The 22,165-nt window shown below is 36.0% G+C and overlaps 1 protein-coding gene across 1 annotated transcript in view; it reads left to right on the forward strand.

Moving 5' to 3' along the window:
* The window catches only part of LOC126811621 (retinal guanylyl cyclase 2), a 34,783-nt gene extending 12,781 nt beyond the window's left edge, over nucleotides 1-22,002 (forward strand). Inside the window, exons 4-13 of the mRNA XM_056098336.1 lie at nucleotides 4,498-4,650; nucleotides 8,006-8,177; nucleotides 11,825-11,965; nucleotides 12,460-12,652; nucleotides 13,261-13,435; nucleotides 14,111-14,209; nucleotides 15,429-15,520; nucleotides 16,182-16,261; nucleotides 16,853-16,867; nucleotides 17,618-22,002. Coding sequence (XP_055954311.1) covers nucleotides 4,498-4,650; nucleotides 8,006-8,177; nucleotides 11,825-11,965; nucleotides 12,460-12,652; nucleotides 13,261-13,435; nucleotides 14,111-14,209; nucleotides 15,429-15,520; nucleotides 16,182-16,261; nucleotides 16,853-16,867; nucleotides 17,618-18,773 — 2,276 coding nt within the window. The 3' untranslated portion in view covers nucleotides 18,774-22,002. The remainder of the gene's footprint in view (nucleotides 1-4,497; nucleotides 4,651-8,005; nucleotides 8,178-11,824; nucleotides 11,966-12,459; nucleotides 12,653-13,260; nucleotides 13,436-14,110; nucleotides 14,210-15,428; nucleotides 15,521-16,181; nucleotides 16,262-16,852; nucleotides 16,868-17,617) is intronic.
* The last annotated feature ends 163 nt before the right edge of the window (nucleotides 22,003-22,165 follow it).

The raw sequence follows: 22,165 nt of genomic DNA on the forward strand, positions 1-22,165 counted from the left end.
CGAGAATTAGAAATTAAGAAATATATTGATATTACACGAGAACATTAGTTGTATCTATATATTACACAATGTCTTGCTTTAGACCATTGAACAATTTAAAATACAGACACTATCCAGCAGGTGTATTTTAATGAAATCGTCACCCGAGTCCGATATTTCATCTGGTATCATCTAATGTACAATTTGCATGTTGTGCGTACGTTATTTGAAATAATGGTACGGCCAACATCAAAGGGTATATAACGTAATACAAGCCTCGAAATGAACTATATGACCTTTCGGTTAATGAACTGAATCACCGTGGTCCCGATGCTAACTATGATATATGGATATATCTGATTTACATGCGGGGTAGGTGGCCGTATGGTTAACACGTGTGTCTTAGATCATGAGGTCTGTCATTGAGTCAAGATGGCGGGATTTTAATTCCACGCTTGTTCAAGTCACGGAGTATGGTCGCCTGTTTAACCTCGTGGGTTTACGTATGTGAAACGGGAAGGCTGTATAGATTTTGTACTAACGTGGTGCGCGTTGGACCAAAAGGTCTGTTATTGAGTCAAGTGTCAACCTCGTGTGTTTTCCCCGGGCCTTCCGGTCGGTTTCCTCCCACGGCTTAAAGACCCTACGCGCCAGAATCCCATCTCTCTCCCTCTCGCACTGTTATAGTGATCCAGCGCCTTGATAAATGAGCCATCGTGGGCCGAAGTTATCTATGGTATATGGATCTGTCTGTCTGTTGTACATTATGCACGCTTGTATAAGTTTTAGAAATGTCGATAGAAGTTAAAATACCAAACGTCAATCAAGGATTAAAAACGTTGACAGCCGATATTGAATATGGATTATATATTTTAGTAGTATTGTATAGATGGATAGATATTGTGAAGTAAAGCTGATTCACCCTATAGGTTATTCTTCTAGATCAGATTTATTTCAAGTATAAGTTTTAAGCAATACATTAAACCAGAAAAAAACCTTGTTAATCAATAAATTAAACGAAAATATAAACAAAGAAATCTAACATTGGTATCATTGAATGTAGTAAAAACAACAATAGGAGGATTTATGAAAGGATAAATTTAAAGATAAATATATAAGCGAAGAAAAGTAATATGAAATGAAATGGGGTTTTACGTCTTGCTGTTCTGATCAGACTGGGTTAATAAAGACGGAAAAACAAATTAATATGGGTATCATTGCATATAGTACAAAGCCGCAGTAAGATTATCTTTGCTGTGTGAACTTCGCAAATGGAAAGTGTTACTCGGGGCCCTGTTTCACAAAAACTTAAATCTCCTTAAAATTGTCTTAAACTAAAATTCCATCCTAACTTAAGATAGATGCGTTTCACAAAACGATTTTAAGCATTTTAGATAAAATCCACTAAGATAATATTGTAAGTTAAAATTTGTCTTAACTTAAAATAGGTCATTTCGGGCAGGAAACCGGAGGACCCGGAGACAATCCAGTAAATTGGACGGGCGATCCTACTCCCTGTCACGTACAACTGGGGAATGGAAACCCCGTCAGTCCTATAATTCTAGATACGCCATATGTAAAGTATTTATGGTTTTGGGGTTATGATGATTTATATTAGAGCCAAGGGTATTTTATATTGGGGAAAAAATCAATATTAATTTAGTAAGATAGATAGGCATTATCCAAAGGAGTGTAGCACTTTGGCATTTTAAAAGTATTATTGAAAGGGTCCATATGGGACTGACATTTCAAATCTAGGCAGAAATATCACATACAACTACGAAATTCAAGCGATTTAGTTTATCGAATCTAGGCAGAAATATCACATGTTTGTGACAATTTTCAATAGTTTCTGTTATTCAAAATACCATAAAACTACGAAATTCAAGCGATTTAGTTTATCGATACGCATTATTTCCATTGAAACCTGCGAGTAAACCAAATGCCAAGGTCACGAAAGCGACATGCAAGTCCAAGGCCAACCAACTGATACATTACAAAACGAATAATACGTAATAAACTTATTTATTTCATCTATCTACGACTGTCTGGCCATGTGCAGACATTCTTACAACGTATGAAACTCTCCTCGTTGGTATTGTAACGGTTAGTTCAACCTGTCAACAGTTTTTAGTTCCGAAGCGTTTATGCTTACGCCCTATGTGCCCTCGTCGGAATTGTGCACTGCGCGAGCGCAAGCAATTTTAACTAAAATCTATTAAAATTGCATTTGAAGTTACAATCGATCTTCGTGAAACGCATAAAATCTAAAATTTCATTTTGATTTTAGTTAAAATCTATTTTAGTGATTTTAGTTTAAGTTTTTGTGAAACAGGGCCCTGAATACCAAGAAGATATATTATTTTGTTTTAACACTATTGAGAGAGAAAGAGAGTAATATGGGTTTAACGCCCACTCAATACAAACAATGCCATTTCGGGACTAACATATGGAACAGTATTATTTCAAAAATCTGGTAGGTCGTATGGGGCTGTAGCATTAGGGTTAAACCAGCGGACCTTGCGAAACCCTACGTGAGTGGGAGAGTGCCCTTGCTCATCGTCCAGTACAAGTCTGGGGTCGAATTCTCGCCACGTGACTCGGTTACAGATCTTATGATATAAAGTCCATGCCCCCCCCCCCGGATTTTCTGTACATGGAGGTACTGTAGTAGCTTTGTGCAAACCATGTTGACAATAAAGAAGGCATAGAATATTCAGTCATCCGACCCCATATGACATGACGTGTTGAGTAATTTGTGAAAAAGAATCGAATTCACGTGGGGTTTGTGATTATGGTGGCTCTAATTTGATCAAAGCTCGAGGAAGTGTTTAGAGTTGCAGACAATTGACCTATTGTAATGGTCCAAATAAAAGCCACATAAATACTAGATCGTGATGGTGAATAATTCAAACATTGCCTTCAGTCTGAATAAAGACAATTGCCAATACCAGTGAATCGTGTAAACGTTATAATGAATATACTTAAATGTTACATTACGTAAACAAACGATTAAAGATACATTATGTAAGATTTAGATAACGGACTGGCCTTTCTTACTACAATTGTTCCGAAATAGATAATTCAAAAGTAATACTTTGAAAATTTCATATAAATTACTTTATCCTGAGCGAAGTTATCATTGTCTGAAGTTTTGACAAGATGTGTCATAGATTTTATATTATCGTAGCAACGTTACTACTTATTAATCGAGATTTATTAAATGACAATGGCATTTCAATTCGTTTAAATCTCCGCCATCCGATAAGCTAGAGAGTTGATTATAGACTTGATTATAAATGTCTAAATAATGATTTATATAAAATTTGAACCCCAAATAAATATCTGTAAAAGGCAGATTTGGTTCTTGCATAATGCATTGGTGGCTAAGTGAGTAAGACGCTGGCTCGTAAGTCTGGAGGTCGCATGTTCAATCCCGGTGTTGGCCGAAAAAGTTCTTAGGGATTTTCCGGCGTGGTATTTTCCTTGTCAGTGGTGCAGGACAGCTGTCTAGTCCTTGGGATGGGACGGAAAACCAAGGTCCCGTGTTCACATTCACGTGCAGGTAAAAGATCCTTGGCAGTTAAAATTCTATAAAAGAGTAGGCCGTAGCGCCGCTTTCCTGGCAAAAGTTTACTCATAGCACACCGCATGGCGTATACCTGTCTTCATTAGTCCAGTCGGAGCAGAACAGTAGGACGTTAAACCCCATTTCATTTCACGTATTGTATCTTTAATGCTTTAAATACCTGCAATCAATATTCGCTTACGTTACAGGTGTAATAGTTGATATGGATCAATGATGTGATGTGGGTGAAGAGTTGGGATAAGGGGGAGAGAAGGGTTGATGAGTAGCGTGCACAAAGTTTTCTCAGCGGGATTCGTGGATTGTCATTATGTTTATTTGAAAATATAACACATTTACTCGTACATAATGTGTCCTGGTCCCGTGATGCTCTCACGTAGTAACCTAACCTTACCAATTTATCAACAATACGTACAATTAAGATACAAATAGTCCCTCAAACTACGGGAGGCCATAAACATAGGTTCCCCGGGCTTACCATATCCACAGGCACTTTATCAGTCCACCACTTGTTGCCCTTGTGACGTATTTGTAGATATATGATCGAGGGATACTACAAAATTATTTTGGAATGGGTACCACATTACTTCTAATCTTGTATTTGTGTATATATTTTGTTGTTCAGAAACTATGTTTAGAAATTGTGTTGTATATATTTGGTACAGATAGTGTCATAATATATGTGATTCTACGCTATTTTGTTCATTATTTGATATTTTTTTTATGGAAAGGATGTTTAGATAGGGCTTTGTCTATATTTGTAAGATTTGGTATAGGCCTAGCCATATTATTATGTTACTAATAAATGCTATTTGGTAGATTTGGCACAGTCGGAGCCATATTATTATGTTTATAACATTTACTATTTTGTTGCTTTACTGTAGATTTGGTACATGCAGCGCCATTGTATTATTTTTTATTCTATTTTATAGATTTATTGTGGACAGCACCAGAATATTTACGTCTAGAAGGTAACCAGATTCATAAGGGATCTGAAAAGGGAGATGTATATAGTTTCGCTATAATAATGCAGGAAGTAGCATTAAGAAGTGACCCCTATAGTACAACAGGTTTAGCACCTAAAGGTCAGTTTTAATTTATTCAAGATTTTAGTTTCTGTGTGCCAAATTCTAGAGAAAGAAACCCAAATTAGGCCATTTTATTCTCTTTTAGGTTTTTCTTTTCATTTATCACTTCCATCTCTATTGACGAGAAATAACAGGTCAATACAGTACTTTTTTGTGTTGTTTGGTGTCGAAACACCAATCAACTAATCAATGTTATTATCTTTCACTAATGCCACTACACTTAGTAATTGTGCCACCATTATAGAGATAATCCAATAATATCGCCAGCACCTCTACCTAATTTTCTTCCCTTGGGTAAAAAGTAAAAGTCAAGAACTATTGATCAAAACCCAACAATTAGTAATTCTGTCATTACTTTGAGGATACGTATTACACTGTCCTCTATATTCAGAGGTACGCAAAAGACCAAAAGCTTCCCTGTCCACAGTTTTTATTTCATCACACACTTTACGCCATGATGGCACTAAAAATATATCGGACTGAAATGAAATTTTTGAAAAAGTTCATACATTTTTCGCCAGCCCCACTAGACTAGGATTAGGAATTTTTGATCAATATTAGAGTAAAAGCAGGCAACACATATTTATATAAGTAAATTCACTAAACGTTCCAACTCCGCTAATTTGATTATACTTGTCATCTTTTATGTTAAAATTGAATTATTTATATTTATAGAAGATGGGGTTGAATAGTCCACACCACGCTCGCCAGTCCTATTCATTTATGAATAAAATATTGTTCCTAACAAAAACAAAATAACTGTTCTATCATTGTAAAAATAATTACGTGACACCACCATAACCGTAAACTAAACATTGGTAGCTGCATTAGAACTGTAAAGATAATTCAGTCACCCCACCATAACCCCAAACTTCAAAATAACATTTGGTAACTGTTCTATCATAATGGAGATAATTTGGCGACACCACCATAACCTCAAAATAAACATACTTATTGTTCTACCATAGTAAATATAACCCAGTATCACCACAATAACCCAAACTAAACGTCAGTGATTGTACTATCAGCATGCATGGGGCTACCCCAGTTAGACAATCATAATCTTAAAATAAACGCGTTGAATCATAAGGTATGTCATTGAGTCAAGTTACGTAGTTTCGATTCCTCGCTCGTACGCGACATGACGCAGGGTCGCCTGTCCGGCCTCGTGGATTTTCACCGTGTCCTCCGTTTATCTCCCACTGCTAAAGACCCCTACGCGCAAGCGAATTATTGAAATAAAATTGAACCATTATGTTAGTCCCGAAATGACATAGTTTGTGTTGATGGTATGTTAAACCATATCCCCGCTCTCCCCCCCTCTCTCTCTCTCTCTCTAAATCATTTTGTTGACTAGTTTTGAGGGAAGTATGTGTAATATGAGAAACCGATAACACCTATGGGTCTTAACTCAATATTGTTATAAAACACATATTATAACATACGTATCCTCAATCTACTTAACACACATTTTTGCTTGTTTGTTAGACCAAAAGGTTAAATATTTTACGGAAATATGCTATTAGTAATCTATTTATCGTTAAGATTATAAACATAAGATCAACAGTCCACACAGTAATGTAATATAATGTTATAAAACATGTACCCAGGGGAGGTAACTGTTTCATATACTAAACAATGTCTGTTAATACAAGAAGACGGGTATTGTCTGATTCTGCTTTTTGTTGATTTCTATTACGTGCGTTGTTGAACTTTATTTGACGCCAATTAATTTGTTTTTCTGTACTATTTATTATTATATTAATATTCATATTTATTTAAACTTGAAAACATTTTATGTTTCTGTGACTACGACGTTTTCTGTATTGATCTAAAGTGATTAAACGCTAACAGGATAAAGTAAAACAATCATATTGTTATATGTACGTAACTGTCTGTTCGTTTGTATTAAGAACAATTGATAGATGTTAATTATAAACGAATATTGCTTCATCACTTGTACCAATTAATTGCCATGTTTCTGTAATCAGCCGACTGCTTGAAACGAATTTATGGCTAAAGATTGAATACGTGGGTTTGGCCATGTTGGTTGTGTCGGTATGGTAGACTTACAGACAGCGTTCGTGTTGTTGGTAGCCGATGCAGAGCTGACATGGATCGTGTGTCTATTCTACCGGGTGGGACATAAACCCAAGATCTAGCTGTGTAAAGCCCGAGAAAGTTAATCGGGATTTTCCGACGTAGTTTCCCCTGGCCAGTGGTGCAAGACGGAGCGTCTGACAAGGACAGCTGTCTAGTCGTTCAGATGGGACGAAAAGCATAAGTCCCGTAAAAGGTACATTGTTAGATGGAATTCAATATAAGAGTAAGCCATAGTTCCGCTGCCCGGGCAAACCTTCCCTCATTAGCACACTGTATGGCGCATGTGAGATGTCCGTCTTCATTAGCCCAGTCGGAGTAGAACTTTAAACCCCATTTAATTTCATTTCATTTATCCATGTAAACTTTGGGATACATTAAAATAACGCTCGGTTACCTTAAAAATACACTATGTAAGATTTAGATAAAGAGTTGGCCGTTCTTGCTATAATAAATCGTAAATAGATAATTTAAAATTAATATATTGAAAATTTTATTCAAATTACTTTATTCGGAGCGACGTTATCACTGTTTGAAGTTTTGACATATAATGTTTATTATCGTATCATCGTTACTTGTTAATCGAGAACTCTTCCGATGGCCTAGAGAGTTGATTATAAGCATGTTATGTGAATAAATATCTAGATAATAATATAGCATTTGAAGCCAAAATAAAAACCTGTAATAGGCAGATTTATCTCTTACATAATGCATCTTTAAATGGAGGTCTATTTGGTTTAAACAAGTTATCTTGCAATGCATATTAGATAGTTCCAATTCAAGTTTAATAGTTTGATAATGTCAATCTAATTAAAATATAGATCTATATTTCGTTTCGTTTTTTATACTTTCGATGGCCTACACTACATGTAGATATAACAAGTTATAGTGGGAGTTCACGTTCTATGACGTCAGGTACCAAGTAAGCGCAATTTGACCCGATTACGTCAGTCATTCGATTAACCAATTAGCGACCGACATGTATTTTTTATCTATTTTTGCTTTGTTTTGATTTCTATTGCCGCTAATGTCTACCCACAGTTCCGCGCAAAAAAGGTCAAACGCTCGATTCGACAAACCATTTGATTGGCTGTCCCCTCATTTCAAGCAGAACACGAGTTAAATGACAACGCTTCCAGATCCAAGTGTAGTAAAGACAAGTAAAATCGAAATTTTGAACTATAAAAACGAAACGAAATTGGATCTGTGTTTTAATCAGATTGTGATAATGTTAACTGTTTATTATTTTCAGAAATTTTTAGAAAGTTGAAGAAACCGCCACCTTTAATCCGTCCATCCGTGTCCCCTCAATTCGCGCCTCCACCATATATACAACTAATGAAACAATGTTGGTCTGAAGCACCTGATATGAGACCTGGAGTGGAAGAAATTTACGACCAGTTTAAGAAGATAACCAGCGGGAAGTGAGTTCTATTTTATTTATTCCGCCTTGTTTTATCTCTTATGTCCTAGTGGAAGGAAATACAATGAAATTGGTTTAACGTCCCACTGTTCCGAATTGGCCCATCATCTGCTTCAGTGAATACTCATTTATATGATGCATAGGTTGTCGGTGGTTCCGAGCGGAGGGATTTGGAGGTGTGACACTCGTAAGACAGTGGAAATATGAGTAAACATCAACGTTGCTATCTGGTCGTAATTTCTCTCATAGCACACTACTACACGTCTTCATTTAACTGGTTGTAACAGAAATGAAATGGGGTTTAACGTCCTACTGTTCTGCTCCTAACCTGGGCTAATGAAGACGGGCATACGCCATACAGTGTGCTATGAGGGAAATTTTGCCCGGGCAGCGGCACTATCGCCTACTCTTATATCGAATTCCAACTGCCAAGGGATCTTTTACATGCATTCCAATGTATACACAGGACCTCGGTTTTTCGTCTCATGCGAAGGACTAGACATCTGTCCTTGTCAGGCCCTCCGTCCTGTATCACTGACAAGGGGGAACCACGCCGGAAAATCTGGATGAACTTTCTCGGCCAATGCAGGGATCGAACACCCGACCTCCAGGCTAGCGAGCCAGCGCCTTACCCACGTAGCCACGTGATCCCCTGGTTGTAACAGAAGATGTTTTATAAGATGTTGCAGGAAAATATAATTATATATCAATTTCTGTTCATACTCGACTAAATATGTATTGTTTATAGGCGAATCTGTCAGATGTTAATGCTTATTAATTTATAATATCATCATTTTATTTCTTCAAGCAAAATGTCTCCGGTTAGTTATAGATTTTGTACCTAAAGCTACAAATTAACTGGACACTTAAACCCACTAATTTAGCCAATATACAGATTTCACTAAGTAGCCCGATACGGAACCATAGTCTCTAAATTAGAGACGCAACAAACGTCGACCGGTCATTATCTGCATCCGTGGTGCTAATTAAACCAATAATCAATAATAAGTTCTGGCGATTAGTCGACATTTGGTGGATTTAACTTGGAGTAGAGTGTATTTCTATGTGTGGATGGCCACTTATAGAAGATTTAGTCACCCTTTTCATAGCCAAAAGGCTCTGGAAATATGACCTTTAAAGGCCCACCCGTTGTTGTTTGTGGTTGTAGGACTGCGCGAGTTAATGCTCACGTATTCGGTTTTAAATCCATAACATGTGGGGGTAATCTAATTATAATATAGCAAGAAATATAATGAAATGAAATGAATTGAACGTCCTACTGTTCTGCTCTGACTGCGCTAGTGAAGACGGGTATACGTCATACAGTGTGCTATGAGGAAAATTTAGCCCTGACAGCGACACTACGGCCTACTCTTATATCGAATTCCAACTGCCACGAGATATTTTACGTGCACGCCAATGTGTACACGGGACTTGGTTTCTCGTCCCATCCGTCCGACTATGTCAAGAAATATATTATACTTGTTTTATTTTCTGGTGAATTAAAAGATCAAATGTAGTTTTATGTGATAACCCATGTACGAAATGGCTGTCATGTCTACTTCCATAGTCATAAACTAAAACGTAATTTCATTTCTTTTTTGGAACTTTAATGAACAGTTTATCAACGTATTTAAGGTCGACGTGGTTTACAGCTATCACAACAACCATTAACATCACTTCGCGTTGGTTGTTTACGCCAGTTAATCCCAATATCACAAAGTATTGTTGGGCCTACTTTAATACTGGTGGAGTGAACCATATTCATAACGCATACAATCTTCCGCCGCTATCTGTACAACAAAACACGACACTATATATTGGCCCATGTATGCACGATTCAGCCGAGGGAGTAACCTTTACCTATATAGTGAGAAGAAGATAATCTATCTGGCTGTTCATACCCCATGGACATGGCTATTTGGAAAAAGAATACGTATCTGGAATCCCGATCTATTCAACTATCCCTTTGATCGGTGCATATACCACCTGATACCACCTCTGCACCTGGTTCACATAGCTAACAGATCTGGAGTAAAACAACTGAGCTGGTTACCATGCTACTGGCCATTAACCTCCACGGAACAAATTAATTTCGGTTTGTTAAACCCATGTTCTGAACATTTACCCGTATCTAGTGACGTGTGTTGTTTCTAGAACACCCAGTGGACTACTACATCACATTTGCTTGTAGTTGCAACTTTGTATATAAAACTGTGTTCAATCGATATTACGTCGTCAGAGGTCCTCTAGCTGGCCTTTACTTATGTCTCTGGAGAATTGAATATTTTGTGTGAAAGACTTGAAGTGATTCTATTGACTATCCAGACTAGCTAATCGCAGCGTAAATTGGTTCTGCTTCAACCAGACAGAAGCTCGTAGGCTACACTTTTCTCTCAACGCGTTCTGGTTTCTAAAACTATTCAATAGCCTATATTTATGTCGGCCTCTTACTTAATGTTCCTAAAGAATCTTCGTCTTAGAAAATGTTCTCAGTCAAAACGCCATCTGATTTGAATGTATAGATAATTTGAGATTCATGAAAGATTTCAAAGGAACTAAAAAAAGAAATCTCTCGTCAAGTATTTCGCGTTCCAAAGAAAATCAACTGGTTAAATGACAAGGGTGTTGACCTACAGGAGAAGATCACGGTGCAGACCAGTCAACTATTGCGAGGGATAGTTTAAAATAGACAATGATTTGGTAATAGATTTCCAAAACCGCGTAAATTAGCACTTCCACGGGTAATTAAGAATTATTAAATTTAACTACAATCACGTATTCTAATTTAACTACAAAACAATAGTGTTCATTGTATGAATATTTAGTTTACATGGGTAATGAGTATGGAATAAACACACATAAACATATAAAATTTACTTATATTTAAAACATTGCATACTAAAAGCAATGGTAAATATATGGATTTGCATTATTGCCTTTGAGATAAAATTTCAACTCAACCACTACAAAAAGGAAGGGGATATATATGTTTTAACGTCTCCGTGACAAAACAATATGGCCCCTTTGAGACTAGCATGCTAACAGTGAATACGTGCTAACGGGGTCTGGGTTTGTCAGACAGTGATTTTGCTACCGCTACCTAACGACCATTCATAGGTACCAATTCCCTCTTCCCGCCATAATGCAGCCACTATTATCACATACAGACTATGACAATGGAAGTCGTTCATATTCCACATTCTGAAACTACGTCACATGTTATGACACATTGACACTTTACGCGTATATCCGCCGTAATGGTCTTTTATGATACACACGGTACAGCGGAAACTACCAAGATATCTCTCGTGTTTAAAAGTACATGTACATTACGGAAACCACCGAGATATCGTAGTACGTGTACCTAGTTACCTATGGTGATCGAATGTTTAACATTGATGCCCCAACTCTGTGGAATGACAGGCACTTGAACAGTTCCATCAAAAGTGCCAAAACATTACTTGACTTCGGGAAAAACTTAAAAACAAGCGTATCCGGAGTGACATTTAGAAGCGCTTAGAGCATGGACTAGGCGCTATATAAATAACTTCATTATTATTATTACATCACGGAAACCACCGAGATATCCTTGGTGTTTATAAGTATATCAACATCACGTGTATATAACATGTTGTATATTTTCAGGAAAGCTAATATAGTGGACACCATGTTTCGAATGTTAGAAAAATACTCCAACGATTTAGAAGAAATTGTCAATGATAGAACGGTTCAGTTGGAAGAAGAAAAAAAGAAAACAGATCAGCTATTGTCTAGAATGTTACCTCCGTAAGTTTTACCATATACAACCAAAGTAGCACCAATTTGCAAACTCAGTCGGAACAACACACAATCTGTCTTACATTGTGTTTTATATCGCATAGATGGTGATTTTAATTTTGTTGTGACAGATATCAAAACTATGTTAGATACGTCCTCCTCCAATGTTAAATTATAACCAGAGTTGTTTTTAACAGTCGACAGTTTTAAGACCAAACCGAATTGATACATGTACTCTGCAACCAACTCTTATCTTTGGCAAATTTCACTGATAGTCATTGGTTATTTGAAGCAAAAGTTTTCTAGTTGTGTGTTGTTATTTTGGGGCTTAACTCGTCCGCTTCTATCTAAGTTGGTATCACAGACTAGCCTTTCTTTGGAAATCTGCCGCCTCCATTTCTGGGTTTAATTCGCTGGCGTTTTAATCTCGCCAGGTGTACCACAATACTAGTTTATCTCATGGATGCTTATCTGACTGCTTTCTATATATTTTCTATGAACAGGGCTGTAGCGGAATATTTAAAAAGCGGTAAACCAGTAGAAGCTGAAACGTTTGCCGAAGTAACGATATATTTTAGTGATATCGTAGGATTTACGACTATATCAGCTATGAGTACACCCATGCAAGTTGTTGATCTACTAAACGATCTTTATACGATGTTTGATGCTACGATTGAACAATACGATGTATATAAGGTAATATGCTGTCTGTTGAACAATACTATGTTTATAGGGTAATGTGCTATATATTAAACAGTACGATGTTTATAGGATAATGTGCTATATATTGAACAATACGATGTTTCTAGGGTAATGTGCTATATATTGAACAATACGATGTTTATAGGGTAATGTGCTGTCTAATGGAATTGGTCAGCGTGGCTTCCTCTTTGTCATTCGGATGCTACGAAACACCGAGTAGGCCGTAGAACACTGGATAAATTATACCCGCCTTCATAATCCCCGTTGATGTAAATAATTAGGGCATTAAACCGCATTTCATTTCATTTTACGTATTCGTGTTGGATGACTTCCCCTCGTGCTTTAGTTCAACTACTCGTCCATGTGCCTACATAATATGTAGTTCCGATTCACTCAACGTTATATAGGACTGGCAAACACATGGCAAATGGCAAATGTACGTGTCTGTACCAATAAGAAAGACGATAATTTTGGGATTAAATTCACTAACACGTATGTTTGTTTTCCTTGACAACTTTGAATGGAAATGGGATGCCCTCTGATTTCAGTGTGTATGGCATTGGGCAGGTTGAGAGAATCTAAATATATTTGTTATTAACTAGGTTGAGACTATTGGTGATGCCTATATGGTAGTAAGTGGTCTACCTACGAGAATTGGGTATAAACATGCAGGGGAGATAAGCACCATGGCATTAGATCTCCTCAGTCAGTGTGGTACGTTTAAAATACGTCATATGCCGGATGTGCCTCTTCGTCTTCGAATCGGTCTGCATACAGGTAAATATACTTTAGAGGACTTCATATAGTTAATGCTGTTTAGTTTATTTTCATCAGTATTGTATTTAAATTTAGAATTTCATATTTTTAAGTTATATTTTTAAAATTTATTAAAATAAAGCCTTAAATAGATGGTATCTATAAACAGTCCCACCTCGTTAAATAATAATCCTATTAATCCTATAATTCACTATTGCCAGTTGAGAAATTGGCAAAAATATCATTTTCCACTTCAAATTCAAACGTTTGAAGATAGTTACTCCATGGGGGGAATAGGAAAACAAGGGAGGTTATTATGTTATTATTTCCTGTGTCAATGATTTTTAAGTGTGGGAAATAATGCCTATGATCGTATAATAGTGAGTTGATAACCTATTAAGCAAAAGACATAGAAATAATTATGTTTTAACTTTCTTAGAAAATATGAAATTCTCGCTTTAATTTATTTTCAGCAGCAATTTGATACATTTATAAATTTATTTTATGGATTAATGTATTAAATTGATAAATGTATTTGCTGGAATAGTTTGATTAATGTATTTAATATTGTTTTACGGAATAAATTTGATGAATATATTTAATGTATCGATTTGATAAATTTATTTAATGAATTAATTTCTTAGATTTGTTTAATGTATTAATTTGATAGATTTTTTTTATTCTAATTTCATATAGGATCGTGTGTTGCGGGTGTTGTTGGGTTGACTATGCCTCGATATTGTTTATTTGGAGACACTGTCAATACAGCATCAAGAATGGAATCCACTGGATCAGGTAATACAATCATAGTCTATCTTGTTTGTTACTTATATAGCTAAAATAGCACCTGTAAATAGAGTCCATCTGCCAGTTAGTCTGTTTCGTCGTATGTGTATATCTAATGAGGAAAGTAGTCTTAAATGGTATTCTGAGTAATATGACACAGTCGCTACTGAATCGAATTGGGCGTGGTTCAATACAGTCGTTACCTGGGTGTGGGGTGTGGTGTAACAGTCGTTAATAAATGGAATTCGGTGTTGTTTAAGAGTCATTAATAACTGGAAAATGAAATGAAATGGGGTTTAACGTTCTGAAGACGGGTATAAGCCACACAGTGTGCTATGAAGGAAATTTTGCCCGGACAGCGGCACCACGGCTTATGGACAACTATAAAGGGATCTTTTACGTACACGCAATCCGAACGACGAGACAGCTGTCCTTTTCAGGCCCTTCTCTCTGCATCACTGACAAGGGGAACCACGCCGGAAAATCTGGACGAACTTTCTCGGCAAATGCAGGGATCGAACACCCGACCTCCAGGCTAGCGAGCCAACGTTTTACCCACTTAACCACCATGACCCCATAATTAATGACTCTAATGGCGGTGTGGTATAAAAGTCGTTAATAACTGAAATGGCGGTGTGGTATAACAGTCGTTAATGACTGAAATGGCGGTGTGGTTAAACAGTCGTTACTGAATGGAATGGGATGTGTTTTAATACAGTTGTTAATGAATTAAATGGGGTGTGATTTAACAATCGTTACTGAATAGAATGGGGTGTGGTTTAATACAATCGTTAATGAATGGAATAGGGTGTGGTTTAACAGTCGTTACTGAAGGGAATGGGGTGTGGTTTAACAGTCTTTAATGAATGGAATTGGGTGTGGTTTAACAGTTGTTACTGAATGGATTGGGGGGGGGGGGGTAACAGTCGTTGATGTGGTTTAACACAGTCGTTAATAAATGTGGTTTAAGGCAGTCGTTAATAAATGGAATAGGGTGTGGTTTAACACAGTCGTTAATGAATGGAATGGTGTGACCTACCCCACTGACAATGGAGGGGGGGGGGACCATGCCGGAAAATTCCGATGGACTTTCTCCGCCAACACATGGATCGAACACGGGACCTCTAGGTTAGCGACCCAACGTACTATTGACTGAACCACCGTGACTCCTGCCAAGTACTATACTATTACATACCTGGATTGATTTCTTGATTTTTTTTATTCTTAGCATTTCGAATTCATGTTAGTGAAGAGACAAAGGAGGTGTTATATGTATTGGGTGGATATAAATTGGAATTCAGAGGAATGACAGATTTAAAGGTAAAACAACATTTACAAATTACAAACTTTCATAAACTATAGATTGTGGAACATTCGAACCACAAGTCATGCTCTCTCTAGTTAAAGATGCGCCATGTTACTTACAGAGCTGACCGTTCTTGCTATCATCTTTCAAAAAATTCCAGTCCATTACTTTATTCTGGACGAAGTTACAAGTGTTTGAAGTTTTAGCAAGATATAGAGTAAATAATCTCGATTGTCAGGTACCATTGATGTGATAATAAAAAAATCTCGATTATCCATTTTAACATTAAATTATACAAGGGCCAACGTGTACACATTGGTGTGCACGTAAAGATCCCTTGAGAGTTAGAATTCGAAATAATAGTAAGTCATAGCGCCGCTGTCCAGACAAAATTTAACCCAGTCGGAGCAGGACGTTAAACCCCATTTCATTTCATTCTTATTGAATGCACCAGAGTATCTGTCGACTTCCAATCCCTAGCCACTAAAATTAATCACCTAGTATGGTGCTTATGTCGGGTTAAATTAAGTTGAAAACACAAATTATAAGCAATCCCGAATTTCATTGCCCAGTTAATAAAAAGGTGTCACTAGTAAGCTTTTCGGAAAGTTAGGAAATTTGTAAAGATTTTAATTGTTTGATAAAAGTATATTGAGTTCATTTGTATTTTTTCAGGGAAAGGGAAAACGTCCAACCTATTGGTTGACTGGAAAAGAAGGATTTACGAAGCCCCTCCCTGATCCCCCAGATCTAAGGTTAGTATATTGTATATTGGCTAGCCCAGTGCAATATTGTTGTTGTATATTGTCTAGCCCCTTGAAATTTTACTATTGTTTATTGGCTAGCTCCTTGCAATATTGTTAGCCTCGTGCGATATTATTGTTGTATGTTGGCTAGCCGCGTGCAATATTACTGTAGTATATCCCGTGCAATGTTGCTGATGCATATTAGCTAGCCCCGTGCAATATTGCTAACCCCATGTAATATAATTGTTGCATATTGGCTAACCCGGTGCAATATTACAATTGGATATTTGCTAGCTCCGTGCAATATTGTTGTTGTATATTGGCCAGCCTGTGCAATATTACAATTATTGTATATTCGCTAGCCCGGAACAATACTACTGGTGTATATTGGCTATACCCATGCAATATTGTTGTTGTATATTAGCCTGTAAAAAAAAATTTAATATCTATCTAAGGAAAACTACAACGTATACATTCCGACATTTAGTTCGATTAGGTCCAGTACAGCAACGCATTGTATTTTCATACACTCTTTTATTTTATAAAAAAAGAATAAATTAGACATTTAAATAATTTTTTTTACCCATTTTGTTATTCCAGTGCGGATAGCCACGGGTAAGCGTTTATTATTTTGCTTTATTAGGATTATTATTATTTATGTTTTATTAGCATTACAGGTATTTAAATGTCCGTCCAATATTACTCATAAATACTGAAAACTTTACATACTAAACGAAGTATAATGCAAAATTGAAATTAACGTCCTGCTGCTGTGCAATTTTGTCGGGATAGCGGGACTACTTCCTACTCTTATATCGAATTCAAACAGTCAAAGTATTTTTGGAGCACATCAACGTATACACGGTACATCCGATGGACTAGACGCTTTCCTTGCCAGGCCATGAATTAAATGCGTTATGTTTTATTTATGTTACCTTGTAGGCTAGGTCTTAATGGGTACACACTTTACATTTGTCATCTAATTATCTAGTCTAAAAGCTTGAATTATATCCAAATAGTGTTTGTGTGTGTGTGGCAGGGAGGAGGTGCGGTCAAACTTTTTAACGCGTGGGCTTTAGATTATGAGGCCTGTTTTCGATTCTCACTTGAAAAGTAATACGGTCGCCTTTCCAATCGTATTTCCCTCAGGACCTTCGGTTTCCTTCTAGAGCTAAAGACCCCGACGCACAATCGAATTATTGAAATAAAATTGAACCACATGGTAGCCCCTAAATGACCTAGTTTGTGTCGAGCGGAAGTTTACCCCCCCCCACCTTCGCTCTCCCTCTCTCTCTCTCTCACCACCAAGTGTGTCTAGCATTATTTATATCAAAAACCTTTTGATTGTTCTGTTTATGTTTTCAGTCTTGCCTCTGTTCTGTCATCAGATAGTTTGTCCACCATGTTTAATAACGACACGACACTTCCGGCCATGGACAGACCCGAACCAATCCTTGAGTCTAACGAGGAGGAGGCGAATAACTCCTTCAGAATAAGTCCAGATCAGGAACAAACGTCGGTTAACTTTGAGAACAAATCCGATAAGGAGGAAACGTCGAGCTCAAAAGACAAAAGCAACACGAACACTCCAAAGAAATCGTCTGCAGTTTCAACAAAGGCTAGTTCCCCGAAACCTGAAACAAAGAACATAACAAAACGACCAAATACACCAAAGTCCCGACCTAAAAGTTCCGATCTAAAAAACTCCACGGTATCAGAAATACCACTAAAGAACATAGTGAAAGCGGAAGTAACCGTTGAAAAACGACCAACAGAAAAACAGACAGATCAAAACGATAAACTGGTCAATGATCGCTCGATGAAACACAAAAGTCCCAATAAAGTCAAAAGTGAACATTCGAGTAGTGATACGTCTATAGCAAAGACAGCAGCTAGTGATAGAAGTAGTTCCAGTACCCAAAGCCTTTCTGATTTAACGAAAAATAACACGAATAATAATAATAATAATAATAACAATGCTCAATTAAATGCCCCCGCCTCAATCTCCTCAACAAACTCTTATCCTAACATTCCAAAAACTGATAAATCCAGACCAAGAACGCCCACAAACACGGGTGGTGAAAAGGCTTCAACCGAGCCCCGTAAATTGGAAATAGTTTGTGGAAAAACTGGACCACATGAGGACATGAAAAATGGCAAAAGTTGCCCCGAGATGCAGCCGAATCATGTGGATGATGTTATTAAATCTAACCCTAAACCACAAAATAGTCCTGGAAAACATTCTGTAAAACATGCTGTTAAACATGATATTAAAAACACATCTGATGACGTCATTGTTAACAGCGGTGAGGTTGTGAACAAAAGCTGTGACGCAGTACAAAAAAATGATGAGGATTGTGCGGAACAGCGCTGTAGTGACATAACTGTAGTTAGTGTATTATCAGCCTCGGATATTGATATCAATGCGGATAAATTAGAAAAAAGTCCAAATGATATCAAGTTAAAGCAACAACAAAAGAAAATTGATTCTTCCCGACTACCACCGATAACACAACTTTAACCCGTTTAGCCGTGTTTGGTTGCTGCGAATCTGGTTCTAATTTTTTTCAAGATACATAATCCATTCCGTATATTTCCTAAAGAATTCTAAATGCTAATATTATGTTACCTGTTAACACAGTCGGAGAAGCAGGATGATGTTATGTGTAAATCTTGATATTATTTTGAAGATACAAAATAACGTGTCCTTTGTCGTATCTTCTAAGATACATCGGGATTTAGATAACAAATAGGTGTAGGATTCGCTGCAATCAAACACGCCCTTTTACAAATATAAATAATTAGAAATTGTTGCTATGTATTATAATTATAAATAATCCGATTTGTCCTCCTCTTACACAAAAATCATCCACGAGGCAAAATAAAATCCCGATTTGTTGCTTTAATCTTGTAGAACAAATCAATTTAAGAATTCATTTTGATATGCAAAGGTCGGGTTAAATTGTACAGTAGACCATGGGCATGTGATTGTAATTTGACCAAAATCCGCGAGAGCAATATATATGTATTAAGGATTTAAGCAGACAGTGCAACTTGATGTTTTGAGTTTAGCACGTTGATTAACCTTATTCTTGTTTGTCTTTGTATTTTACTTAATTGTTATTTCCTTCGAGGTTTTACTGAATTACTTTGTCAATAATATAAGAAAATATAAACTATTTATTGATCAAGTTTTGTTATCTTGTCAACATAATTTCCTCAAACGAAAGAGACGTTGATCGAGACATAGTATACAATATTACCTGTGGCTAAAATGAATAAATACAGATTCAATCTTTTTATTTAGAAATAACCAACCAATGTTAGAATCTGAAATAAAGCAGATAAAGACGCACGTTAATTAAAAAAAAATCTTTGGGTATATTTAAAGGGGAATAACTCCAGTTTTTGGTGCTTTGCAATAAAAAGTGTGCGACTGGATTGACTAACGTCATTAACTTTCTAGTTTGTGATCAGTTCGTGTATCTTGTATTTGCCTCTCTAAGTCATGATTTACATTGTATATGTATGTGATTCACGAAGTTTTCCATCGTTGTATCAATATCCTTACCTTGTTTATAAATCAGTGCCTTTAGTAATATAGTAATGTGACCGGGTAACCTAATCTATTACATTATCTTTAATATCCAGACCACCCGTTGAATATGTTAGTACATGTCCCACACTGTTTAAATGTAGGGCGCTTGTTAATATACCGAAAACTCTGCAATTCGATGATGCTTTCAGACGATTCCCAAATTCAAAGCCATAAAGTCCCTCTATTCCACAATTATATGCTAGTCTTTTTTGTTTTGTTTTATTTTTATTGTCTATAATATATGAAAAAATATACTAATCTTCTAAAGTTAGTGTGATTACCTTCTATTCCATGTAAATATAGATTATTATTATTGTTATTTATTGTTAGTAAATTGTTGATAATCGTGGTAATTGTGATAAACTGGTCTTTCTTCATAACCATATCTCCTCAAACTCATTATAGATAAATTATCTTGCACGTAAAGTCTCGTCGCTTCATATTTGCGCAATAGGAATCCCGAGCAAACTACAATATTGTGACAGTTGAATCTCTAAATGTCCAAAAATAGTCCAATTCTCTTCGGTAACAATCTCATTAAAACACATATCCTATTTCGTTTCGTCTTTTATAGTTCAAAATTTCGTTTAACTTGTCTTTACTATGTATATAGTGTCTTGTTATATTTTCACATCTTATCATTGCTTGATAATGACTAGAGAAGCCTAGTCGAAACGTCGCTTAATAACAGTAATTGTATTCCATAGAATGGTTACCTGTATATTCCAGTTCAATTACTAAATGCCATTGAAAGAATTTGTCTTTACTACACTAGGATCTAGAAGAGTTGTTATATAACCCGCGTTCTGGCTGCTGTGAGCGGTTAGCAATAAAAAACGGTCTGTTGCGGCGAGTTTTTGGCGTGCCATGCAGGGAACTTTGGCTATCCTTCTAGAAACGTCAACGCTGATTGCTTAATCAAATGTATGACGTCATAGGACCATAACTGCTCGTATGACCCCGATGTGACCTCCCACTAAAACTGGTCCGATCTTCATGTAGTAGAGGTCATCGTAGCCTAAGTATGAAAAAAAAACGAAGCGATATATAGATCTGTATTTTAATCAGATTGGTTCTGTAATTACAAAGATAATGTTGAACTCGCTATGTAATAAGCCCGCTGCCATAGTGGATAGGCCTATTTTAAATCCAGTTGAATCCAAGCCGGAAGATTATCTAAATGTTTATCAATCAATCTACATATTACATAGTACGGTGGATTTAGCCTTGAGAAATTTGATATTTTAGCGTACAATGCAAATGACGCATCGATATAAAGATTATTATACAATCAAGTCAACCATTCCCGTTTTTCAGACACCTGATAGTAGAATAAACAATTCATGAAGAAACGTCATTGCTAAACTCTTCAATTTAAGTAAGATGAAAGATGTTACCGGAGTTTGATACCTGACGATTGTTTTTATTTTCTTGTGTTTTCGTTTTTCGTGTTACATTATTTTAATGGGCTCCAAATGCAACGAATGTGATAATTATAAATGAATTGTTAATTTCGTAAGCACCTGATATAATTCCTTATATACCACCATTTATATTAAATAGCATAATGTATGAGTATCTGTTTTAGATATACCAGTGTTGACAATTTATTAGAGTTTAAATGAGACGTTATGTAGAAATGAAATCAAATATTGTGAATGAGTCACTGGTAATTGTATCATGAATTGTGTATAATTTACAAGTTTTTTTTATATCACGTAATGTGCATACTTTACTGATAATTATATAAAATATTGTGTATAATTTACTACTAGTAATTATTATTCACTTTTGATTATATCAAGTAATATGTATAATTCATTAGTAATTGTACTTCATTTGTGGGTATACTAAGTATTTTGTATAATTTACTAGTGATTATAGCAGGTAGTGTGTATGATTAAATTCAGTATTGGACATAATTTACTAATGATTGTACCAAATATAGTGTATATTTTCTAGTGCTTATAATTGTGTATAATTGACTAGTGGGTATATCAAATATTGTATATTATTTATATCAAGTAATGTGTGTAATTTACTATTAATTATATCAAGTATTGTGCATACTTCAATAGTATGTATATCACAAATTGTGTATTCTTTACCATTGATTATAATTTAGTGATTATATCAAGTATATATTTGTATAATTTACTAATTATTATATCAAATATCGTGCATAATTCATCAAGTAATGTGTATAGTTCACTACTAATTTTATTATTTAGTATCTTAACTTATATATATAATAGTGACCAAAGATATATTTTAATCTTCCTTTTAATTGTAATTATATATATTGTTTATTTATG

Source organism: Patella vulgata, chromosome 1 (genome assembly GCF_932274485.2).
Source record: "Patella vulgata chromosome 1, xgPatVulg1.2, whole genome shotgun sequence".
Classification (NCBI taxonomy): Eukaryota; Metazoa; Mollusca; class Gastropoda; family Patellidae; genus Patella; species Patella vulgata.